The 26,356-nt window shown below is 38.9% G+C and overlaps 1 protein-coding gene across 5 annotated transcripts in view; it reads right to left on the bottom strand.

Moving 5' to 3' along the window:
- Window positions 1-26,356, bottom strand: part of SEMA3D (semaphorin 3D) — a 144,341-nt gene that overhangs the window by 95,890 nt on the left and 22,095 nt on the right. For 3 of the 5 annotated variants that reach the window (XM_037389214.1, XM_037389215.1, XM_037389212.1), the window contains one exon: window positions 3,303-3,494. In XM_037389214.1, the coding sequence (XP_037245111.1) occupies window positions 3,303-3,417 (115 nt within the window). In that variant the 5' untranslated portion in view covers window positions 3,418-3,494. Of the gene's footprint in view, window positions 1-3,302; window positions 3,495-18,356; window positions 18,438-25,504; window positions 25,622-26,356 lie in introns of those variants that run through there. The other 2 variants (XM_037389213.1, XM_037389216.1) reach the window with 2 other exon arrangements.

The raw sequence follows: 26,356 nt of genomic DNA, 5'->3' as shown, positions 1-26,356 counted from the left end.
CTTCTACTAGAAGACAGTTTGTTTACCTTTTCCTAATATTAAACCTATAACATAATAATAAAAACACCTCATAAACTTGCAGAAGTATCCTAGAGATATAGACTAATTCAGGTCTATGTAGTGGCAGCACCCTAGAAACACATGAGAGCAGTGACAGTTTCTGGCATATGAATGACATGCACCAATATCTAAAAGCTAAAGTCTAAGTGAAGAAGACAAAATGTTAAGAATTATTCAATTAATAAATCAGGGAAAATATGGGAATATAGGATGAGGTATGTAATTAAACGTCATAGTGTATTATATCAACACAGGTGGAGTATACATGACTTTATATTAAAAAAATATATTTCAATTCACTTGTGTGCAATTGTGGTTTTATGTGTGTGTGATTTTTTTGAACATATTTTTAGAACAGGGGCAAAAAGTAATGGAAGTCCATCATATGACATCATGTTGATATGCACATCATTCACTGAAATAGCTGTATCTTAACATTTCCAGCACAGATTTCCACCCCATAAGCTACCTCACAGAAAATGAAAACCTATAAAATCCATGCATACAAGCTCTAAAATTTTAATTGCTGTCGAAACACAGAGGACCTGTGATGCACTATGGTTTATTGAAGCACTCTTATGGTTATAGACACATCTTCTAGCTTCCCCACCCTGCTCCTTCTCCCTCTTCCTCTATCCACCCCTGATTTCTTTCTTCTCTCTCTGTTTCCTCCTTCTCTGTGTTCCTTTAATACCATTCCCTCTTCCTCTTTCTCTCTTCTTGTCCCCTATGCTTCTCTGTTCTCAGCATTCGCCTCTTGATATTCCCTTTCTTGTCCTTACTGTCAGGGCATGGGAAGAAGCAGTTTTGAAGCCCTCAGCTGAGTTGCACTGGGCAATGGTGTTGCAGCTGGGCGATGAAGTAACGGCAGGGGAAAGTCCTCCTTGCTTCCAGCTCTCTTGCCCAAGCAAATGCTCAGCTCTTCTGGGAAGATGGAGCTATGCCATCCCATAAACACATTGCACTTGGAAGAGGATGAAACCTTCCCTTCAAAGACAGCGTCTTTAGCAGCCAAATGAACACACACGTGTGACCAGGTTTTCAGGGCTGCCTGATGTGGCCAATTTTGGTCAGTTTTCCATAAAGAAGGAAAAGAGCCCCGTATGATCATCCTCATGATATTTCAATTCTTAATTCCCAAGAATGGAGATGCCAGGAGTTGTCAATGACATGACTGTAACAGTTTTATGAGAACTGGCAAGACAGTTAATTTCTCCTGCATCTTTTTCTCAGAAACCTTGGAATTATTTTGGCTGGAATACTTGAGGTTGGGAAGAGAAGGTAATCTTAATTCTGACAACTGTATCAAATAGTCAGGACATCTGCCATGCTGTTGTTATCAACAACAAAAATATGACTTCATAATGACAAGGACTACTTGCGCCATTTACAATGTAAAGGTGTGAAAACCAAGCAGTAACTTTTTTCTTGTTCCCTGTTAAAAAAGAAAAATACTGCACACCCTCACCCACCCACCTACCCCCCAAAAAAAAAGGCAAGAGAAGGTGCAATGAAGTCTGATAATTCTCTTTTCCTTTGGCTTTTCAGTTCCATCAAGCTCTCCAAATTAAGATTTATGTGCCATTTTGTATCTGTTGTTGATTTTTTCCCCCTACAGGGATATAGGTGGATAAGTTTGGATAGGAAACCGTATCCCTGAAGCCAAACTGAAAGGTTTATAAAGTTGCTAATAAAAGTTTGGGTCAGGGCCTAGATATCAATCATCCGTTCATTGTCCTTTTAAACGAGCTCAGGCTTTTTCCCAACCACTCCCAGCAGGTCTCTGCCACTATTTTAAACTAAGATTTCAGCGACTTCTTTTTTTCCTGTGTTGACCTCAATAATTTTTCTCTCTCCCCCTCCTTACCTGCCAAACGCATCCATCAGGATTTTGCCAAAGGCTATCTGCTTTTGAAGTTAAGAGGAATTCACTAATCGTGAGTGTCAAATCTGTAATAAATGCCATCACCATATGGTATATGCTGCTATTGGGAATTATCTCAAAAGACCTAGCTGTGAAAAGTCTGGCTCTGTGTTAGGAGGGTTTTATTGCTAGCTTTCATAACTCATGTCAGGTCTTTCAGTTTCTGTATTCATTGGCTTCAGTGAGTGCAAATGTTTCCTGAATTTATAAAAATGTTGTCAAGATCCCTTGATCTCTCTTCCTCTGTCTTCCTCGCACAAACGTATGTATATATACATGGCGGAACAGCATACACAGTGGCATGCGAATCTAGCAGAAGGGAAGATTGTAAATAAATAGTGTGTCGTTGTGCTTACTCAATAAATTCCTGTGTGTGTTAAACTCATGATAAACGTATCATAACTGCTGATGAAGGCTTTAAAGCCTCCCGTCCCATCGCACCACCCTGAGTGCAATCCTGCAGTGTATAGGAAGACTTAAGTTTGAAACACTGCGAGCAGAATTCGCTCCCACGAGGGCAGGGTGCTGACATAACAGAAAAATAGCTAACTGGAGAGCTTTAACTAAAGAAGACAATATCAGCGGTGTATCTCTGCACTATGTAAAAACTGTGGAAGCGTGTTGTATGTTCAAAGCTGCAAGAAATCTGCCTTCTATCAAAATTTCTCCATCAATACATAAATGTGTCTGTGTTTAAACCTCTCAGCCTTTACCATTCTCAACAAGAAGTACACACAAGGTTAAGAAATTCCTCAGAACAGCCCACTTTCATGATCCAAAGAGGTAAGAAGAAAGAAAACAACATTTCAAGAGTTTCACATACCAACTTAGTGATAGAGAAAAAAAGTAATTAAAAAAGAAAATGTCAGTGCCATCTGACGCACTCGGGGCAAGTCTCTCGACTTTCCTTGATGCTCTAGAAAGGTGTGGGTGTCCTCAACATCCCACATCATCCTCACCAGCCACATGGAAATGTCTCCAACAGGCTTCACGGTGTTTCAAGTAGCACTAGAAACCTATGTTTAGGCAATGACTCCCCCTTAATTTATGTATAGTATATTAATATCCTCTTGGAGCAAACTGAAACAATAGTTTAAAAACCCAGTTATATTTGAGAAGCATGTTCCACTCCACCCAAAAAAAGATAATTTAATACTGTCCCTAGGCAGAGTTCATTTATCTTCAAGGTTTCTATCACGTGTTTCTGGGAACTGTAGGGACAGCATTTCGCTTTCCTAGTTACTAATACAAATGAACTGCTGGCAATATCACATCAAAACAAAAGTCACAGAATCAGAAAAACTACAGAGAAGTTTACCTTTATAGGAAAGCTTAAGTCTTGGGATATTTTGTTTTGACATTCCAGTGACCGGAAGGAACAGCATCGCTAAAGATAGCAGGCTGCAGGCATGTGGTACTTGGGAAGCTCTCATTCTGGTCTCTTCTTTCTGTATCTTCTTTTGCACTACGGTGAAGTATCTCCCCACTTTTCAAACAATCCAAATTTAATCTGGAAGAAAAGCAAGACATCAGTAGATTTTTTTTGCATTATTATATAAACAATAAATCTGAAAGCAAGCCAAGCCTGTCTTTAAAGAGTAGTTCATTTAAGACACTTGTTACAAAAGTATGTTTTCCTCTAGTAAAAATCAAAATGTTGTAAATCTGTTTCTTTACTACTAAACTTACACACTCTGAGGTTGCAAAAATACGTCAGGTTTTCAAGCACGAATGTACAGCACAGCCAAAGTTTAAGCAAAATTAAATTAATGCAGTATCCATAAAAAACACATTTGCCATTCAAAAATTACGATGCAACTTGTCGGTTCATACTGCTCCATTAGACTTCTCAATATTGTATAGCTCTCTCTTTATCTCAGTACAAGAGCTATTGTATGTTTACACTATGACTAGAATAAACTATAATATCTCAGATACCATGGGCATACAAGCTGAGTTAACATTGAGTACATACCCATCATAAACTTTCATAAATAAACTCCGAAAATTGGATAGAGCAAGCAGTTGTGTTTAGTTTTAATAGAGAAAAAAAGTCAATGCAGCTGATGGATTTAAATGTGCTTTCAGTATGATATTTCCAGCAGAATAACTGCCTCAGTTCACCCACCAAAATGTCCTATAAACTTTAATGAGTGGTTCATGCTGAGGTCAATAGGCTGATATGGGACTGTGTTAGCACAGTGTGCAACTAAGCCAGCTTTGCAACACTTTTCACTTAGTAACAGTCATTCATATTCCATAAATCTAAAAGTGTTTTACAAATGAAAGTAATTATCACTGTCCTTATTTTCCCCATGCAAAAACAGAATCATAAAACTGCAGTGAACTTAATTCCTCAAAGTCACACAGGCACCACAGTAGCTGAACAGAAAGCAGCAACAGCAGTCCTGGTGTCCTGGTTGTACCCAGTTCTAAGGGATACCTTTTGCCCAATAACTCCACTTTTGCATAGGAAATTATTTGAAATGGAATCCTGAGTTCTGAAGGCAAAATTTTGATGGTTAATAAATCACAGAGAAGAGTATGAAAATATTTGTGAGACCAGATCCTTCCCCCTACAAGTGCATGACACCAGAGGTCAAGGGAGATAGTTGGTGAAATGACCAATGTCGGTCTTTGAGTAAAGCTGTAAATCAAGGAGTAAGGAAATGTTATGTTTAGTGGAGAGATTAATGGCTCATGACTTGCCATGAAAATTCTTTTCTGAAAGGTACCAAAACTGCCCAATTAAAAGTGTAATCCTAGTGTCCGTATCGGCCAGTGCTTGCATGGACATCATGGGAAAGGCTCCAGGTAAGCCCCTGAGAGATGCAGCACAGCTCGCAGCCCATCAGCCTCGCCACCAGTCTGGCACTCAAGCTGCCTGCAGCGCCAGTGCCAAAGCACCTCTGTCAGCTACAGAGGTGTCCAGAATCAATTTAGCACCTCATGATGCTGGCAGTACATCCTTCCCGGCATGAAGAGACTGGAAAGAGGACCCCCTCAGTTCTTTCTACCAGAGGAAACCTCTCTCAGAGGAAGCTGGGGCTTTCCAAGCTTCCAGACATTCCGTCAATAGCAAAAGACAAGGGATCCTGCGCGAAGCGCATGATGGGGAAAGAGAGGGAGGCAAACGATTTGCAAAATGCCCAAAGCATCGTTCCTACTGCAGAACATTGAGCTTCTTTCTTCTCAGTCCCTTCCTCAACCCACACATTCAGTGTCTGACTGCATGACTTCTGCCCAAGTGCCACTACGTATTCGTGAGATGGCATGGAAAGAAAAGAAAACAAACATAAAATGCCTTTGGTTCTCCTTTCCCTTCTCTTTATTAGTATATAGGATCCTAGAAAAGGCCCTTACTTCTTCCATGCCAGTACATGTATTTGTGGTCAGACTATGAGGCACTGTTGTTGACTAGGCTATCATAGGGTTATATCACCTTAAAGAAGTTTAATTTTGGAGGGAGGGAGGAGGGGGAGGACTATATTAAGACAAGAGACACCAGTTCATCTTCAGTGGGATGATGAAGACAAACCACACTTCAAAAAGAAGCGATTAAGAGCCATCTAACTGCAAATAGCTGTGAAGACATGGCTTGAGGGTCTGGACCTTAGCCAATAGGGATCTCACCAGAAGATTTGGGGCTCTTTTTCTCCAGGCAAAGTACAGTGAAGAATCAGGACTAAATCTGCCACTTATAGGAAAAAAATGATGTCTGAACACATGTCATTTGCTTGTTTGAGAGGACCAGAAACAAACTTGGACCTTCGGCCACATCTCACAACCTGATGTTTTCAGATGAGATTCTTTTGGTAATAGGAACTTTCCTTTGTCCCCGCGCCACCATCCCCCCCCTCCCCAAAACTTCTTTCCTCTTCTGCTTGAATAATGTCTGTGAAAAACCGTGTGCTTTAATTTCTGACACAAGGCAGTTAGTTTACATTGGAGGCAGTTTCTCTGTGAGCTCAAGCCAACCCTGTCTTGCCCTAGTTTCATTGCAATCTAGCCAGATTGTCAAATATATTTTTATTTTATGATGATCTTCTAACATAATTCCAACTTCCGCAAAGAGTCCTTCCAGCAGTCTAATGACTAACTCAGGTTAATGAACTTCAGACCAACTAACTGGCCATTAATCTTCAGGAAATATCCTTCCTTTTTGTAACATATGCAATGTCAATCAGTGTCCTGTGCTGAAAAGAGCCATAGTCACGCTGCTCAGAAGTAACTGGACCCAGGAACAGAAATAAAATATAAAACCTAAAAGAAAATGTAATTCCCCTGTCCTTTTCTCCCCTCAAAAGTAAGAAGAATGTTGTGAGAAGAGGAAAAAGTGTTGTTTCCGTTAGTTTTTCAATACTTCTGCTAAGCACCAACACACTCTGCAACTCCCTCATTACGAGCAGACCCAAAATAAATGAGGAAAAAGAGTTTGAAAAGAAAAATGCCAAGACTAAAGCAGCCTTCCCACCTTGGCTTCAGCAAGGAAATATCTGCACTGTGTTAATTATCACCTCCGAGACCAACTGGAGAAGGAAGCTATGCATCCACCTCGCTGAAATAGGGGTAATTCCAGTGGAATAAAGGAGCTTTTCTTTGCCCCATATGGGGGTGGGGGGCGCGATGCTGAAGACAGGCTGAGGAGCCTGGCTCCATCCTCCTAGGACCTCCCCTTGGGGCTCCTAAATTTGTAGCAGGCTGTAGCTTAAAACTGCCAAAAGACAAGATGTCAATCTGCTGGTGTCCTGCCATCTTGCCAGAGAGGCAGCTGGAAGTAACTGGCACATGCGCGATGCCACGTCCTTGAAATGAGTTGTCACCTCCCTCAACCAGTCCGATTTAGTGGAGCCTATAAAACAGATTGCTACGAAGCTACTGTCTGAAACAAGAAAACCTGGAGCCAATTTACTAAACATAATTTATTCCAGGCCTTTTGTTGCAATAAACAGGGCTCTTCAGCCTTCTCAGACACACAGACAGTAGGGAGCTCTGTGCTTATGGGAGTCTTTTCAGATCACTCAGCTCAAACCTATCTAAATGCAAAATCTCACATTCACAAATACTGTGTAGGTTTCCCACTTCTCCTGGCGTCATGAAGTCCAGGAGCTGGAAGGACTGTGACCCATCTTAAAGCGCACACATTTTTAACAGTAGTTCATGTAACTCTCTGTTTAATCCCATAACAAAAACCTACACAGAATTGGAGGATAATTTCAAGCCTGTCTCCAGCACTAGTTTTCTGAAACCATTTTAAAATTTGGAATTTTGTACTCCGATAAAGACGACAATGGAAACAGCCTGCAGCAAATACAGGAAAAGTGACTACCCAAACGGTACGGCTCAGTTGTACTGAATAAAATAACAATGTTACAAATTGCAAGTACTGAAAATCTAGAGAAGAGACCAAAAGATGCCCCTTGCAACATCAACCACATAGCATGAGTGGCCTGTTAGACAAACATATTGGTTTAAAAGATTTAAAACTAATTAGCTGCAAAAAGAAATAAAAAGAACTACACCTACAATTAGAATTTATTGAAAGGTACATTATCTCTTTACTCATATGATACATGTATTTACTTTATATATATATATATATGCATACAAATTTGAGGCACGTTACTTTAACTACAAATATACAGATATGCATTTACCTGTAGATGTCTAACCTATAATTTATCATACATATTCAAAAAGAAAAATTACTATGGTTATCTAGTGTGTGGTTCAAAGCTGTACAATAACCTTGAACTGGATGTTGAATATTCTGTGTTAGTAAGGGGGAAAACTAAAAGCAGACGTGAGTCAGATTAATAGCTTATAAAATAAAATAGACTAAAAATAAATTTACATCTCCAGACTTACTTAACATTCTTAATTTACTTCTTAAATAACAAAGATGACATTCATCCAGGGTACAATGAAACTATGTTCTTGTACCCCTTAGATAGACAGTCTGTTGATACATAATTTGGCAGAAGAGGCTTTTCTCTTCATTGTGAAATCTTAGTTTAAAGCTAACTCCATCCAAGAACTGGTAAACACTATTATTCACCACTATTCTGCCATTTATTAATCAGCTTTTGTGCTGTTTATAGTGCAGCAAATGTTCGCTTCCAGGATTCAGAAAAATACTTCTTTTTACAAAAAACCCAGATCAGTATTACATCACTTCCCAATGACAGCAGGAATTACTGAATAAAAAGACAATGCCACAATCAGAAAAATTGTGTGAGCCTACAGAAGGTGATTTTTTGTTTTGTTTTGTTTTGCTTTGCTTTGCTCAAATCATTGGGTTTAGTATATCTGGTTTAAGATAACGTTTTGCCCTAAAGCAGGCTTTGCTATTGATAAATACCCAGGTGAATAGTAAAGACTCATATGAAGTATAACCTAGCATACAATGAGTTTTACAAAGCTTTACAGGTTTTACCTTTACTGAGCTACTCGCAGCATTAATACTCTATCCATTCAACCCGGTATTTAGAAAACGAGAAAAACCTCTGCTCTGCTCCCACTTGAGAAGAACCAAATAGAGCAAAGAAAAATGAAGGGACTGAGTGGCAAGGAGGATGCAACAGAGGGAACAAAGGGTCAGCAAAAAAACACCCTGTTTTTATTACAGAGGACCATCTGATAATAAATAAAGCTCTCCAATGGATAGAAAATATGTTTGAGGATTACACTGGATTTTTTGTTCATAAAAATAAACTCAAGCTTAAATAAAAATGGTGACTAAGAAAGTGAAACATGAGAGATGAAGAATGAACTCACTCACTTATTTGGTTTATTTTTTATAGTTGTTTGCATCTTTCTGAAGCTAGTCTACTGATGGAAGCATTTATAAAAGGCAGGCAGTACATTTTGAGATAAACACTGGTAAGAATGGGTAACCTTTATGGAGTGGTCAGTGTCACACTGCTGTGAAGAGCTTATCTGACCATGAAATTTACTATCAGGGACCTAAAATTATACACATAGGAAATGAGCGCTTTATCCTCAAAAGATAGCAGGATATTTTTCAGGTCAGTGGCAGTGGGGTCAGGATTACACCCAAAGATTTCACATAGACATAGAAATAATCCTTTCAGAAAGTGACAAATAGATAGCCGGGCACACAGGCATGTTATATATCACTAGAAAGAGTGATTCTGAGCAGTTTTATCTGTGGCATTGTATCTTTTGGACATGCATAAATCCAAGACTGAAGATAAAACAAGGGCTACTCTCTAACCCTGGTTCTTTGTATGTTGTGTCTCCTAAAAAAAAAAAAAAAAAAAAAATCAGACCTGCAGTTTTACATTCTATAGGCTGTTCCCCAAGCACAATGTCTATTGTCCAAGAAAAAGGATGGGATGGAAAGCAACTTGTCATCTGATAATGATATTGCAAAGAAGAGATAGGGAGATGAATAAAAGGTCCCACCAGTCAGATGTGCAACTGGTATCTTCCACATATAAATATCTATATGCTTTTTTACTCTAAAGGTAGATGCATACGCATCTCAGATGGTGGGTTTTTTTCCTTCATTCTTTTGGTGGAAGTAACTGTGACTTCAGATACTACATCTGTAATCATAACTTTCCATAGGCTCTTTATTTAGACTGACATGAGAACACCCTACATGCCTGATCATTAAAAAGAACCAAACCAAATGAAACAAACAAGCAAAAAACCAAAAGCAAAAAGAAACCCCACAAGCCAAAGCAGAAAGCAGTGTATGGCACGATTTAGCAACACATAAGAATCAAAAGGAACCCTAAGCCAAACCTCAGTGTTACATTATTTTAAGTACAACATGTTTCCCCAGCAGACCAAAAAAGCTTCTCAAGCTATGAAAAGTGATTCTAAGGCAGCTTGTGTAACTTTGGTATCCAAGAAAAGAAAAAGGCAGTAGGATGGAAATTCCTAAAGACATTAATGAAAAGGTAGACTAGATGAAAACTGCTTCGTGCCAAGGACCGTGACATCTGAAGGTTTTTGAAGAGAGCCAGAGAATTTTCCTCTGAAATGTCTGTCACCACCTGCAGCACTTGGGGTGGCTTGGCTTAGCTCTGAATAAAGTAGACAGGGAGAGAATGCTTGCAGGAGGCTTTGCCTGTGGAACAGCCTTGGCCTGCTCTTGAGAAAATACTGAAAAGCCAGAAAAGTGTCATGACAGCTGTCAGAGAAAAGAAATGCTCATTTTGAGGAGACCTGCCTGAACATTTAAACACTAACAGATTGTATTTGTCCTGCTAAAGCCTGCATTAACCCCAGGCAGCACTGTCAGGCCAGCTAAACCACTGACCCTGCAACTACCATTCTTTTGCTGGAAAAAACACATACATACCTACAATGGCCAACTCAAAGGAAAGATTACAGTTTCTTTTTCACCTCCAGGGATTCTTGCCAGTTTTTTGCTATGGAAAAACTGTTCTCTGTACCTCCTTTCATAGGAGACCTTCCACTATCTTCAGGGGTGGAGTATGAGTCCTCTAGCAGTTCTATTACCAGAGGTCTGGACTGGCTGGTATTTCTGGGGCCACCAGTAACTGGTGTCAATGGGGTATTTTACAGACGACTGTGAACAGATTTACAGATTAGGTGAACCAAGACTTGCTCTGCCATGTGTTTTTCATGGTTGTGAAAAACCCAGCTTGATAGGGAGATAGTGTGGCACTGCTGAAATTTGTCATGAATCAAGTCCAGGCTTCCTTCTAGGCACAATACAGCAGCAAGGTAAATGGTAGTACATATTCAAAGCATATAGCCAGTGAGCTGTCTGCATGGATATATTTATAGATCTAACTAGGTCTTGCATCTTCTTGGACCAAGAATCTTCTTGGAACAAGATCTTCTGTCCTTGATCCAAACAATCCAGAGCTAAGGCAGTTCCTACTGTTGTTTGACTCCATTCATTGCATCGTATACAACAATACATTACACATTACAGCTATACATGCATCAGAGACACTACCAGCCAGCCAACTCTGTGTACAGACAGAAATAGCTTGGTTCTGCTTTCAGCTACCCAACCCGTCCATACAATCATAACACAGCAGATCCTACAAACAAACCAACCAACCAACCAAAAAAAAAAAATCAGAAAAAAACCAAAACAAACCTTCCCCAAAATTAAAAGAAAAAAAAAAGAAACGAGGATTTATATTTACAAATATATATATAATGGTAATTTAAGTTCTCAAGAAATACTTTATTGTGCTAAAATTTGTAGCTAGATGTATCAGATGTAAATGGAAATGTATTACCAACTAGATTCAGATTTTTTTTAAAAATGCTTGTAGGTACTCACAGATTTTCCAGCTGTTATCTAAAAGCTGCCTACGGGACTCAGAGAAAACTAGAATGTTACAAATATTAAAGACAGGCAACTGCATGTTGTACTTGTCATCTTAATATAATTAACAATTTTTTGGAATTATTTCTATTGCACTAATCCTAATAGGATGTTTCATTCACTGCCAGTATTACTTAGTTCATTGTCAGCTGTGTAGAAGTCTGATCTGATAGTTTTCAGAAGAATTCAGGCTAATACAGTTTAGTGATGGTTAAAAAACGTGCACTTCATATGGTGGCTGGGCTCTGATCAAATATGTTTTTGCTATATGCATTGGCATATTTTCATAGCATTCTTTTCATCGATGTATGGGCTCATTATTTGATGCACTGTCAGTGAATTCTGCAGGGCATATTTGGCAGGGCTTTACTAGATATACTACAGTATGGGGGTAGACATGCCTGATTTTAATTTACACTTCCAACAAATTTTGATTTAATAATTCATGACTATAGACTTAAACTCTGTTGGAGAAGGGGGATTTATTTATCCATTGTCCAACTAATTTTGGATCAACATTTTGTGCAGGCAATATGTAAGAAGATATACATATGAACATGTACACTGCTGTGCAGTGATCTGTGTTGGCACATTAACCCAGTTATGTTGTTAGGCTGAATGCATTTGCTTTCTTCCTAGTTTTTTTAAATGCTGTATTTCATTTGCATTTGGAGGATGTGTGACAGGGAATCGCGACTATAACACATCCCATTTGTAAGCTTACGCTGAGCACTTTAAAACCTTTAATGCCTCTATTGTCTATCCTCTATCCTTGTCATTATGAGTTAAGTGATTTGTTTTTAATGTTACCATAGGAGATGACATCACTCATGTAAGGTCACACCGGTAGTTAGGACCACTACCCACATCCCCTCCATGTCCAGGCAATGCCTTAGTCACCCAGCCACCCTTCTCACCAGGGACTACAGACTGCTGGCTGTGATTTCTGTGGTGAGATCTGTGACTCACATACCACTTCTTCCAGTGTTTTACTCTTGATTTAAGCCCTGGTGCAAACTGCAGAAAATTACAAGCAGTCACAGTTTCATTTTCCATAAACAAGAACTTCACAGAGCTGCATCAGGAGTAAAGTGCGGCCAGTGTGAGTCCAGATGGCAGGTTATCAAAGCTTTAATGGTCCTGTGGTAACTGAGCACCAACTTTACCATTTTCAAGGGTTAAAACATGCTGCTATCAGACCATAAGAGAACTTTCTGCTTGTGTTGCAGCAGAAATCAATTTGTATTTGGTGCAAGAGAGTTGTTTTGCTGGTCTATTTTTAAGCTGCTTTGTGAAGGGTGCTAGCATGACAGTTCCTGGAATCTGAAATAGCCGTACTGAAAAAGAAAACAAGAATTCAGGCATCACCACCTCCATTCAATGCAGAACTATTTCCACTTTGGTTTAAAACCACAATAACTTTCCTTCGTCTCGTGAGGACAAAGTGAGGACACAGAGTGCACAGATGAATCAATACTTCACTGAAAAATAGCAAAGCTTTTTAGATGATTAACCAGTTAGTTGCTGGGGAGTTGCCATAACCAGAAGATTAACACAAAAAAGGTAGGATGTAAAACACCACCTCTACTTTCCTTTTCCCTAGTAAACACTTGCCTCCTAAGACAATGAGGCAGTCTCGATCTTGAGGGAGTCCTGAGGCTTCATGCCCTACAAAGATGGTCAATGCTGGAACAGGGGCTCAGAGAAGCTTGGATTCTCCATATTTGCAGACATCTGAAACTCTACTGGGTATAGCTCTGAGCAATCTGATCCAAAGTTGAAGTTATCCCTCCTTTGAGCTGCAGATGGGACCACATGACTTCCTGATATCCCTTCCAACCTAAATTTTTCTATTAGTTTTTTTAACATCTAATGAATAGAGGAATAGCTGAACTGGATCACACACTGAAGCTCTTCAGCAACTCCAACACCTTTCCACTGACCAACTTAAGGGTCTGGCAGCCATCAAATGGCTTTTCCTAATCTCCAGTGATCACCCCTGTCTTTCCAAGGACTCATCCGATGAGGGCAACACCCACCTGATCTGCTCACAAATCAAGTCCTTTACTACTGAAATCTGACTGAAATCAGGAATGTTTTTCTTTTATAAAACTGACCAAAAGCTGTGGTAATTCAACAGCTGATTCACAAGCCGATCATAAATGCCTGTACCAAGAATACCAAGTGTGCTCAGGACAAGGGAAGTACACACAGAACAGGTACAGATGCTGCATTAGATACAGGACTTAATCCAATATCTCAAGGCTGCTACATAATGTTCACCCACACCATCCTGGTTTGCCCATCCTGTGAGAACTAAACACAGAACCAAGTGTCAAAATTATTGGCACTGTATTCGAAATAATGCTTTTGTCTGCACTGATGAGACTAGAAGGGGATTTCTTTCAGGATTCCCCTATTGGACCTAGAAGAGGAAGCTATGTGAGAAATACTGCTGGATGGACAGCTGACACCCAAACCAAGCCACACAGAGTTCTGCTTACCCAGAAAACAACATATCAGCTGTATGTTCCAGCCTGACCTCTCTTTTCTGCCCAAATTAGCAATTCTTTCCTGCCAGTCTATTATCTCCCAGTTGGATCAAGTGGAAGCCATTGTAGTTACTGCATTAAATGCTTCTCAAGGTTGTGGGGAAAGAAACAACTAGAAAGGATTTGGCCTCCACACCGGCTTAGCTCGAGAAGGGATGTGGTGGAGAAGGATTAAGTTGTGTTTCCATAGCCACAGCTGAGCAGGTGGCAAACATCCACCACAGGTGCTTGTTCTATAGAGGATCCCAATCCCTGGTAAAACATGCACCCCCCAAAGAAACCAGGGCTTGAAGATAGCCAGGACTCTTCATGTCAGATGAACCCTATGTAAGTTTATGAAACCCCATGGGATCATCATGATTAACTATCTTCTTTAAGCTATTCCCCACCAGGCTTTAGTGCTTTTATGCCATTGACCCCTCGAATTAAAGAGGTAGATTTCTCTTTTCACAGCTGTGACTCAACACAGAGAGGAATTCAGAGACATCTGAAAACAAAGCCAGGCAGAATTTAAAACAAAATCCTTCAATGACAGATTTAGAGAGTGATGGCTGCAGCTGGAGCTTACAAATATAACAACTAACTAAATGAGCAAGCGTTATACAAAAGCCCTACATGGACAGACCCTGTGAAGGGCAGTTTATTCACAAGGAACCAGCAAAACAGAACTACTAGGAAAATATCATGAGAAAAACTAGATATCGGCTGTTCAAAAGGAACTGTGGTCCTAGGGTCCTTCAGCAAACTAAACAGTAACCACCTCTGTGATGAGTAGTTACATAATAACCTGTTGCACAAATTAATTCTTGGGGGTTTTATATATATATTTTTTTTTAATCTGCAACACAAAACTCAAATTCCTGTGCCTGGAGGGGAATAAAATACTAGTAAGATTTTTGGGTTTAAAACTTACAAAATATCTTCCATGTGTTCAATTTAAAATACACAGCAAGCAGTACATACATCATTGGGTCTTTGCAAAGGAAAAGTATTTCTACTATTCCAGTGTCACAGCTGAGGAAGCTGATGCTAAATGTACTCAGTAGCCATCCTAGGAGAACTTGAAGTGAATAAGGAGTAGAATCAGAGTATATAAATTAATAGTTATCAACGCCATGACCTTAAACATGAGATGCTTCTTCCTACCCAGCCAAATGGGCTACCTGACACAGTATATCAGTTCTAAATAAACAAGCACAAAAGAAAAGATGAACTTTATAAAATGCAACAAATGCTTTGAAGATACTCAAGCATGGAACACAGTTACAGAGGAATAAGCCTACTGACCATCTCCACACAGTACTGCAAAAGCAACAACGACTACTGGAAACTCTGCTTCCCATGTCTGCTTGGCTGGGGTATATGACTTGCATTAGTGGCACAGGGAATAACGTACTTGCACTCAGACACAGGACTGACTGATGTCAAATGAAGTTCAACCATTCGTATTAATGGGGATCAGCATTTGTCTGGGGGAATGGAAGTCTCTTGGACCTTAGGGTCATGAATTGACAAGCTATCAAACATTTTCTCTGTTGTTCTGATGATCCTCCGCCCTCAATGAAATCAGCTGTCTAGACCCTTAGTCCCACTACAGCTGCTTTGCGCTCCTCCTGAGGCACGGAAAGAGCTCAGCGCGCTAATTCTTACTGTGCAACATGCAATATAAAATGAGGTCTCACAACTCCCTTTCTAGGATACACAGAACAGTCACATTTCTCTGGAACCCAGGAAAAACATAGACACATACATGTAAACTTAAGTTCTGTTATTCTGGAGATCTGTGATTGACTAAGACGTATTGTGACAGAAGCACCATTAATGGGGAGAAAATAAAAAAGAAAAATAAAGGCCCACTGAAAGCATCACCTAAAAAGAGCAAAGAGTAATAATTACCAAGTAATAAATACCAAGAACATTATTACTAAACCACTATCATCTCAACCATTAACAAAATGGGAGAGGGCAAAAAGCAGTTGCTCTTTCAGATTGATTTTCTGGAAAAACACCTTATTGCAGCATTTTTTCTTGACAGGTTCCAGAGTATCTATAAGCTCATGGGTTGTAATCACTCTAATGATCAGCAAGCAGTTATTTCAGACGGCTGATAGAAGTCTGTGGCTGATAGAATCTGCCAAAACATTAAAATATGCAAAGAAAAACACTGCAGCAGAATTTTGTTCTTCTTAATATTAAGTAGATCAATTTGGGGAGTAAGGACAGCTATAATTTTCACCATCATCATAGATACTCATCATATTTAAAACAGCAATAATGATACCTATAAAAATAACTTTTTAAAAAAACTGCTTTTTTTACAACAATGATTCTGCCAGACAAATGATGATAAAAAGTAGGCTGTTTCCAGTGATATTTACAAGTCATAACCCAGCTCAGTCAGGACATGCAGAGTGAGTCAATTCAAAAAGCCCACTCAAACCTTGGCATCTCCAGTCCTTCAGAGGCACCTCAGCCACATTCTTGTTTTTCAGAAGAGCTTGTATAAACATTAAAAAGCACGAAGCAATAAAAAGATAAGAATCCAGCATGCAAGGCCAATCCTAACAAAGGATGAGACAAATAAAAAAAAACAAGATTAAAATAAATGCCTTATGTGCATAATACATTTCAATATGATGTGTCACTGAATTGACTCATGAACTGTGAATTGACCATGCCCCTCTTAATTGTTCCACATAACAATCTCCCTTCTGAAAAAGAGGAGCATCTTTAGGAGACATAGTTGCTAAAGCTGATTGGTTTTTTGTTTATCAATAGTACGTGTCCTGTAGTGCAAGTTAGGGTACTTAAGTTTGGCTACAGGTTTAGAAAGCAACGCATAGGACATAGGAGATGTGCAGCTAGATTAGCAAACGCCCTCTGTATGTGCTTGGAGAATTACCAGGAGAAATCACGAAGAAAACAATGGAAATCTGTTTCTCGCAATAATATTAGTGAGATGGAAAAGCTAAAAAAGCAAGAGTGAAGACCTATGCAGTCAGTAACTGAGAACATAATCACATTTGAGCCCCTTTCAACATTAAAGTTGCCTTTCAATTTGCTTTCGTTAGCAATACGTATCACAAAACACACCACTGATTTTCTACATTTAAGCAGTTCTGGGCTTTCTCCACCTTCAACATTCATTTCCTGTTCCAGAGAAACCCTCTCACACAACTCCTTACTTAAATACAAATATAAAAATGTTTGTAATGGCAAGACTGAAGGCTCATCCAGTCTAGTAGTCTGTTTTCAGCAGTAAGTGTGAGGAAGAATAAGAATAGAACATTTATATATGATATTTCCCCACCCTTAGTGCTCCCCTTTCTCTCCATCTATTTTGAGCTCAGGAGATTTCCTGAGCCAATTGTGGCCTGTCTATTTTGTAACCTCCAAGTAGATATCGCTTTCAAGTACTTGTCCAGTCTCCCTTTGAGCCTGTGTAAAATTCTTGCATCTGCAACACCATCTGGCAAACAATTTTGTATGTCTGCTACCCTAAGTGTGAAGAACCACTTCCAATACAGACAATGCAATGTGACAACATATTGATTTCCACCACCTTCATAATATTAGTCATAAAGTAGATCCCACTGGACAATAAAAATCAGAAGATTCTGATTTAGTTGTGATGATCATCCCAGTGTTTTAACGTTAGAGGTATGATGTGTGCTACCTCGTTATTTTACTTTGCATGATAGATTCAAAGAGTGGCTGGGAAATTAAGAGAAAATTGGTCAGAGGAAATTAAGAAAGTGATAGTAGTGGCCAGCTCCAACGAGTGTTTGCTGACGAAGAAAAATACCTTGCTCTGGTCACTGCACAAGATGAGACGTAGCATTTCAGAACTAAATCTTGGGTCAGAATCCAGGAACAGCTTTGAACATTGAACCAAAGAAGGTTTTGCCAAGGTGGGCAAATACATGGGTGGGGCAAAAACAGAGCTTAGATCAGTGAAAGAGGAGCCCTCCAGGTTTCACAGCTAACAGTGGCTCAACAACAGTAGCAGAAGGGCTCCCACTCATCGTTCTTGGTGAATACCTCCAGGCAGTAGGATGTAAAAAGCATCCCAGTACCCAATAGTTGGGCAGCTCTGTCACCTTTCTCCCTAGCAAGGCACTCTACCTCTCTCTCATTGCAGCAAAATTAAATTTTGCTGCACTGAAATAGTCAGGTTTTCCCACATCCAGAACATTTACTGCCATTACAAATGAAATAAAGGGGGTAGGGGGCAGGTTTTACTTTTGTATAAGTCGATAATATATCTTTAAATATCTTCTGTTCTCAAAATTGTTAGGATAAATAATTTAAGAAATGTACTTTAAGATTTACACTATAAACTGACTGTGGAAATAGAGTTATAAGCTCTATCAATCTTCATGTTTCAAGGTATAAGTGCTGTAAAAAGCAGCATCTTGTAATATAGAACTGTAAAATTGTGGAGATTTATGCCTTCCATTGAAACATCTCGTCTTACCCGCTCTTGGTGCCAGAATGGCAGACTGGATGAGCTACTTGTTTATTCCAGGCAGGAGTTTCCTCAGCTCCTGGACTTTATGTTAAGACATGATGAATATCTTACTCCCACCAGAGAATTCATACTCTCATGAAGTCAATAGGTCAGAACTTGAAACTCACAGCTCCTGAAAAGGATTCCTTATTTGAGTTTGTCATATTCTAGTGGATTAGTAGACAAATATAAACACTAAAAAAACCCTGTGCTTTATATACCTCATAACTATACATCATACATGCATAGTCATTAATTTAAGGGCCTGTCAGAATTGAACTTCTTTAGCAATATCCCACATAGGGAATTGTGAGGAGTGGCAAATGTTCAGATGGGTTACATCTCATAGCAATACTACAGTGAGCCCTATAGAAATACATTCCTTCCCTTTTACAACAACAAATTTTTAAATCAGTATCATAAGGTGTAACTATTCCAAAGGATCATATTAGTTATATTTGCTTATTTAGAATTATAAATTATTTAGTTCTTTGGATTCTATCTATCAAAAGTCAAGTTTCAATTTAGTATCTGCAGTGGATCATGGTAATGTAATGACACTTCTGTGATTGCCTGGTGAGTTTCAGAGCTGTTTCAAAAGAACACACAAATTCAAAAGTTCCATGACTTTTTTTATCAAGAACTAACACTAAAATGATGATGGAAAACATTACACTTTCTGGAAAAAAAAAATCCTCATTAAGTTTTAAAACAGAAAAGTTACACACCTCCTTTTTCAATTACAAGCTTCTTTTAAGATTTTCCAAAGGTAGCTACAATTTGGCTTTGATCTTGCTATTGCAAAGTGCCAGAAATACCTAATTATAGCAGGGAAAATGTAGTATACACACATATGTATGTGTTTGTCTACAGTCTGCATGAGCAACTGAAAAGTATCCAACATATACACACAGCAAACCACATAATTAAAATTACTTTTATGCAGAGTAAATTTGTCTTTAAAGTAGAAGATAATGGAAGGATAGCAGAGACTTCTCAGTACTGAAACATAATGCTTTATTTAATGAGTAATCCCTGGAGCACACGGATGTTTACCTCACTCCGGGCAAGCTCAAGTGCAGGGACAGACAACTATAGTACTTAGCTTTCAAAACAGCTGTAATGCAATGACATTCTTTTATGGACTTACAGGCTGCATTTCTGTGTTTTCCTCCATGCCAATATGACTTTTGACTCCCTTAAGTGGCTAAAAAATACCAGTATGTTCAAAGTTAGAATGCCTGAATCTGGATCCACAAAGCACTAGAGACTGGTAAAAACTGAAACCTATGTCTGAAGTCTCTCCAAGTTTGGCAGGTACTCGTCTGAATCCACTCTGCCTTCAGAAAAATAAAATAATAATTTAAAAAGAAAAGACAGACAAGATTTTGCAATACAAAAACCAGAATACAGTTAGGTTGCATTGTTTCTTAGATGACTAATGGCTGGATAGCAGACATTAACGTGACCTATTGGTTGAATATGATTCAGGAAAAAAAAATGTAGACATAGGCTGTAGATTAATAGTAAATGTTGGCAAGTGGCTTCAGAGAGTCTCCAAGTTTTGCTTTTGGAGAACAGCAAAAGGAGAGGGAATATTTCTAAAGCTTCACTTTCCACCACTTTTCCACCACTGCCTCTTGTCAAAGTGTAGGGCGCAAAGTACTGAGACTGATGTTTGGCAAAAGCACAGCTTAAATTATGAAGAAAAAAGAAAATCTAATGCATGAATCGGGAGGTACAATTGACATGGAACCTCTCAATATAACATTAGCTTTCTTTCAGCTATGTTTTAATGTTTCATCATGTACACAGGACATAGATTTCATTGCTTTGGTCAGTCCTGCAGAGGCTATTGAGCACCTTCTTCAGTGTGGTGACTGCACTTCTTCACGAAATCTGTGAAAGCTGAAGGCAGTACTTCAAACTGTTCAAACTATTTTCCAGGCTTTTAGACCCTGTATAAAGCTTTTCTGTAAGTTCACATTACTAGGTAAGGAAAGTTTAGTATAAACAGAGACTATACACCGTACTGCTTTGTAATGTGTGAACTCTATAATCTCAGCAATGCTCACTTTTCTGTATTTCTTTCAGTGTATTTGATCTAAACTTTTGGTTGCTGATGTAAAAGTGGTTTTAAAGTGATCTGCATTGTTGTTATATCCATAATAGTCTAAGGATATCAGTGATGTAATATTCACATAAAAGTAACTTGTGCATACTTAGATATAGGTATACAAGGTATGTATATGTGCCCTGTTCCGTAAGGATTTATTGTGATTCACAGCACCTGAGCATGAGTTTCCAGCTTATCATGATAGTATTTCTTAAATAATAAAAATCAAGTAGATTTGAGAGGCTTTAAAAAAAAAAAAAATAAGTAGAATGTACCAATCAGTGGTCATCTATATTTTTGTTGGCATAGTTCTGTATTTCACACAAGATACCTTTGATATCAAAGCATGGCTGAAATAGTAAAATTTTTTCAAATACTTATCTCTCTTAATGATAACTACAGCTGTACTCAAAACCCGCTGCCTTTGGTATTACTTCCGTTCCCACAGGAATATAAATCTCTGAGAGGCAAGGGCTGAAAAAGGTATTCTTCTCAGGCACTGGAGAAACACACAGCTTTGTTCTTTTGATGCTGCATAACAGAATTATTGGGGTAACATGCTGAAATATAGGTTCTTTTTATTATTTTTTTCCCCAGAAGCTTATCTACTGTCACACTATTAATCTGAAAACAGGCCAAAGGAAAATCAGGAAGAGAAAACCAACACATTCAGGATTCAAATGCTGTCATTTGGGCCACTGAACTTCTTCAGTGAAAGCCATTTAATCCAAGGCATGGGAATATTGAAAAAGGAACATTATGAAGAGTCACTACTGAAAGCTGGTTGCTATCTGTTTGAGATCACAGAGGATCAAATCAAATATGAGATTGTCTTGTAGATGAGGTAATAATATACCTAGTGATCTTGAAATGTGTTCTTTAAATATTCATATTTCTACATTTTGTTTTAAAAGGTGTGCATTTAAATCCCATAGGTAATTGAACGTTTAATTAATATTATAAAATTATAATATGAAATATAATATTATAAAATAATAAAAATAATAAAAATAAATTTTAAAATGAGATCTAGTCCACCCTTGAACTAAAATTATTTCTTTCATCATGGTAATGCCACGGTTTTTTTAAAACCTAGTGTCTATATTTGTTTAATTTAATTCATAAATCCCTGGTTATCACTGCAATTTTACTCATACATATGTTATCTAATGTGTGTTGCCACAGCCGTTTGATGTGTATTTCCAAAACCAGAAAAAAGCTAAGCCCTAGAGATGCATCACCACCTCTTGCAGAAATGTCACTCATTCTATGAATAAAGCATAAGCTTAGAGAAACATCATCACCCAACAAACAAATAGCATTTGCTGAACCAAATACATGTGTCTGGAATTGTGCTCCCAACCTAATTGGAATCAGGCTCTGGTGCAGGACGCCGCAGTTGAGAAATCCTTCAAACTGGTCATGCAGAGTTCAGCGCCCTGTGCCACGGCAATTGCTTAACTCTGGGGGCAGGAGGCATCTGCCACAGCTCAGAAACCAGGCTGGGAAACAATGCCATCATTTGTCATGGACAACCTCGGCAGCTCGAGGAAGCCAGCGAGGACAGGGACCTGAGCAATGCTGCCTGTAAAGCAGTTACGTGCCATTGCAAAGGGCGAGCACTAGTCTGTAGGATAGCGGGGGATGTTGTGCAGTGGAAGAGCACTGCGGGAGATGAAGGGTAAATAAGACCAAGAAAGGATGAGGCCTCCTGAGCCAGCTCGAGGCCAGCACCTCTTCCCATAAGTGCTGCCCCAAACCACCACTGCATCTGCATTTGGCTGTGCCAAGCTGGACTGGTGCAAGCCTACACCTGGGAGACCATGGTGCTTGGTACGGGAGGTATTATTGCCTCTTGTTAGTCTTCCTTTCAAAATTGGAGGAACATCTAGATGAAACAGGAATTATTCATTATCCACATAGTAAAAGTGGAATGGGAGCATGCATACCCACAGCTGGTGGATTGTCTTATCCAAGGAGACACTCACAGGACACCCAAGCCCTCTATGCTTGTGTTTAGAGCCCAATTCTAAACTGATGGTTTAATCTAGAGAACTACTGCTACAAGACAGTAAGCTATGGCTCCTTGGTATATCCAAAGACAGAAAAACAAAACAAAACAAAACAAAAAACCAACTAAACAAAAACCCACAACTGATGGAGCTTAGTCACTCTCAAAAAGCCTATTTTAATTTTTAAAATCCAGTAGGTGCAAGTAATGAACTACAGGATGCATTGATGGGGTCTGGCCCAGCCTGACATCCAAGCTGGTGGACAGAAAATTTCAGAACTTTGCAACAACCCCTCTCCTTCTTTCCTGCGTGTCAGACTTAACCCCGACCCTGAGTGTATCTTCTAGTTCAGCCTTGTCCAACAAGTGGTTCCAGACAGGATGTTGCCTGTAAAACCCTTATGCATTAATTCCACTAATTGGAGCATTCAAAATAAAAGCAGAGCTTCCAGAAGGGGGCCGTTGGCCTTTCCGACAGTAACATGCCATCTGCCACAGCCAAGGCTGGGAACGCATGCGTCAGCGAGGTATTGAGCTAACATGTCTTCACAAAAATCATTCAAGCCCATCGGCCAAACCGTGGACCTTGTTTTATACTTCTGACAGCCCTGTTCAGCCCTGTTGGGCTGGACTTTGCTCAGTGCCACTGCCGGGAAGCTGCAGACCATCTCTGTGAAGAGCACTTGCAGAAGGATGGGGAGGAAGGAGCACTTCAGGCTTGGTGAAGTAGGTTTAATGGAATTGCAGGTGGAAAAGGGCTGAGCTGATTGCCCTGTGTGAGTTGACTATAGGAGCAATACCCAAGCAAAAGACAATCTAACGCACACAACTATCACAACAAAGCCAGCTCCAAATGACATCTGACAAGGCAACATCCTTTTTAAAAATCCTCAGGATATTAAATGCATATTTGTGTGTTGTATTAAGAAGACTAACGTCATGACAACAGTTCAAATTAGCACAAACAATAGGCCAATAAATACAATTCTAGTGCTTTAAAATTATTAAATGACCATTTGTTCTTGCATTTATGTTGCTTCCAAATACTGGCAGAATTCCTTCAAATAAACAAACAGCTCATTTTTTTATTATTTTTTAAAGATTACATGTTGGCAGTAATTTAGGCAAATCTGGACATTTGTTCCAATCATCTGAGGTGAAAAAAACAAAGGCACATCTATCACATTGCGTTTTCACTTTTAGAAAGCCAAAACAAGGGGCCTCCAGGGAACAAGAAGTTTAATTATAAACTATCACTGCAAAACAAGATAGATTCTGGGACGTAGCTCTGGGAAGATGTTCAATACACTATGCCAATATAATCTGAAATGTAATTTTTATATATTTTTTAATTTTAATGTGGGGCCATGGTTCTTTTTTGGTGTAAAAGGAAAAAGTCAGCACAATAGTGACCAATTACAGAGGCACAAAGTTTGTTGCAAAATAATGTCCATAATATACCTAGTGGCTCTTCAGAAGCACTCACAAGGATAGAAAATCACAAGTGGTGTCATTGATTAGCAGTTCACTTGTGTTTTTTTAAACTGTGCACTAAATTTGTGCTGTGCAATACTGAGAAGAGTCATAGTGTAAAACTTAGCCTTCTCTGCAGTTTTCAGTTTCAGTTCCTATAGAGCTTTTTATAATTGTTATATCGTCACAGCAGAAGCATCTTAATTAAAAACAGAATTAGACTCATATTTTTTTTTTCCTTTTCACCCTCCTCACCAAGAAAAAGCAGGAAATATATTCCAGAATCTTTTGTTTGAAATATTTCTTAATCGCACATGATGCATCAAATAGTTGGTTCATTTCTGTCCACAGAAAATTCCCCTAATAGGAAAATGTGTTTGTTAATAAAAAAAAATTAAATTAAAAAAAAAAAAGAAAGAAGTTGTAACCCTCCTACAATGCAACAAGACTATTTAATAAGGGTGCATTTTAGATTTCCATCATGTAACAGAGGAAAATGAGTTATGTCAATAACACTGTCAACAAGGTCAAGCCCCATGGGAATCCCTATGAATTCCTTCTAAAATCCTGTGTAGATCTGTAAACTATGTCATGATCTTACCCACCACATCGGTAAAGCATGGAGCTTATTTTAAACAACTGCACACTGACAGACTAATTCTGTTTTCACAGAGATGAACTGGATCTCTGGAAAGGCATAGAGGTGTCTCATAACATGAGGGGCATCCATCAGGCAAATTGATTCTCCTGAGCAAATGAGTTGCAGGAGTGAACGTAAAAGCTTTGTACTGAATCTAATGTAGAGAAATAAAAACTGAAGATTCCAGGTGCCAAAATCTACACACATTACAGATGAATGCTAACTTACCTTTTCTAAGAAGATACATTTCTACTTAGATCAAATGTATAAATTGGTAAGGATACTATTACCTATGGGAATACTATTGCCAATGTTCAATATCTTTGAAGATTTTCAACCTTCTTGAGATCATACAATTTCTATCATGATAATGTGAAAATGCAAATTTTTTTCCCTAAATGGTGATGATCAATACTTTAGAAAAGCTTACAGTTGCATGTATTGATTATCTGGTAAATCATTCTCATTTTCCTTCTTCATTCTTTTCCCAACAATTAACTTCCTTGTATTTTACTGAATGTCTTCACATTTTTAGTGAAAGTAGCAGAGATCTATAATAAAGATTTATTACAAAGTCTCCACTGTGGAGCTGTATCAGAGTAATGCAGAGAGTAATCAGTATATTGGTATATTGGCACTGGAGTTGCACTAATTAGGTAGAAAAGGATCATGACCATCATGACCCTGTAATACTGGTGATACTTACGTTCACTAGTACAAAAATATTACATTTATTGTCTTAGTTCCAGTTTGGAATTGTCTTGACAGAATTATTAGTGAGCACATTCATTCAGATAATTTGAACAAAAGAAAAGCCTGTCTTTAAAAAATTTAGTGTAAAAATAATTGACAATATCTCTAAGGTTCAGACTCACCTCCATTCCATTTAGGTACCTGAAAAATAGAAGCCGGGTCCCTTGAAGCTACTTGAACAACCAACAGAGAAAAACAGCAAGCACCAGAAAGTGAAACTACCAACCTGAGCCGCTAAGCCCCTTCTGCTGACTGTGGTTAAGTATCAGATCCTATATGAGAGGAATAAATGTAGATCTGTGTGATCACTTCTTTATCTGTTTGGCTATACCCAGACCAAACAAATGCTTCCAAAACCAACAAAAAACATTACTAGCACAAGCACTTTTGTTTCTCCAGTTCCAGGTCTATGCATAGTCACTCCCTACATAACGCCCTTCACTGTGTATCATTTGCTGAACCATCATAAAACCCCGACATGTCTGAGCACGGTCCCCTGACATAGGAGGTAAAGGAATGAGTCCCTCCGGTGGCTGGGTTATCCTCCTGCTACTGAAAGGGGAAAGTACTTTAGCAATGCTAGGTGTACATGTCCTTATTGCGATGGTATTCTCACTTGAGAGGAAATGAAAGAAAATGTCATGCTACGCAAAAGGGATTCCACGATAAAAAGAAACAAGGCCAAGAACTGAAAAGTTACAAATGGCAGTGCTACAGCTGGAATGTGATGGCAGGCAACGGGAGCCTGCCTCTCACAGCAAGCCTGCGAAGCAGAGGGAAAATATAGGCAATGTTTTACTAAACTCGTATAAAAATATCAAGACAACATTTCTACTTCCTTGATGTCTTTTTCATTCAGTGTCCACCGTCTGCAAGAATGACCCAGCGGTCCTGAGGAGCACATGCTTTCTGATTGCATAGCTAAAACATGCAGCCTAGTGCATGTTCATCCAAGTGGGAAGGAATGAAAGTGC

The sequence above is a fragment of the Falco rusticolus genome, chromosome 5 (genome assembly GCF_015220075.1).
Source record: "Falco rusticolus isolate bFalRus1 chromosome 5, bFalRus1.pri, whole genome shotgun sequence".
Taxonomy (NCBI): Eukaryota; Metazoa; Chordata; class Aves; order Falconiformes; family Falconidae; genus Falco; species Falco rusticolus.
Note: the sequence above shows the minus strand (reverse complement) of the source record. Positions and strands in the feature narration are given on the sequence as shown.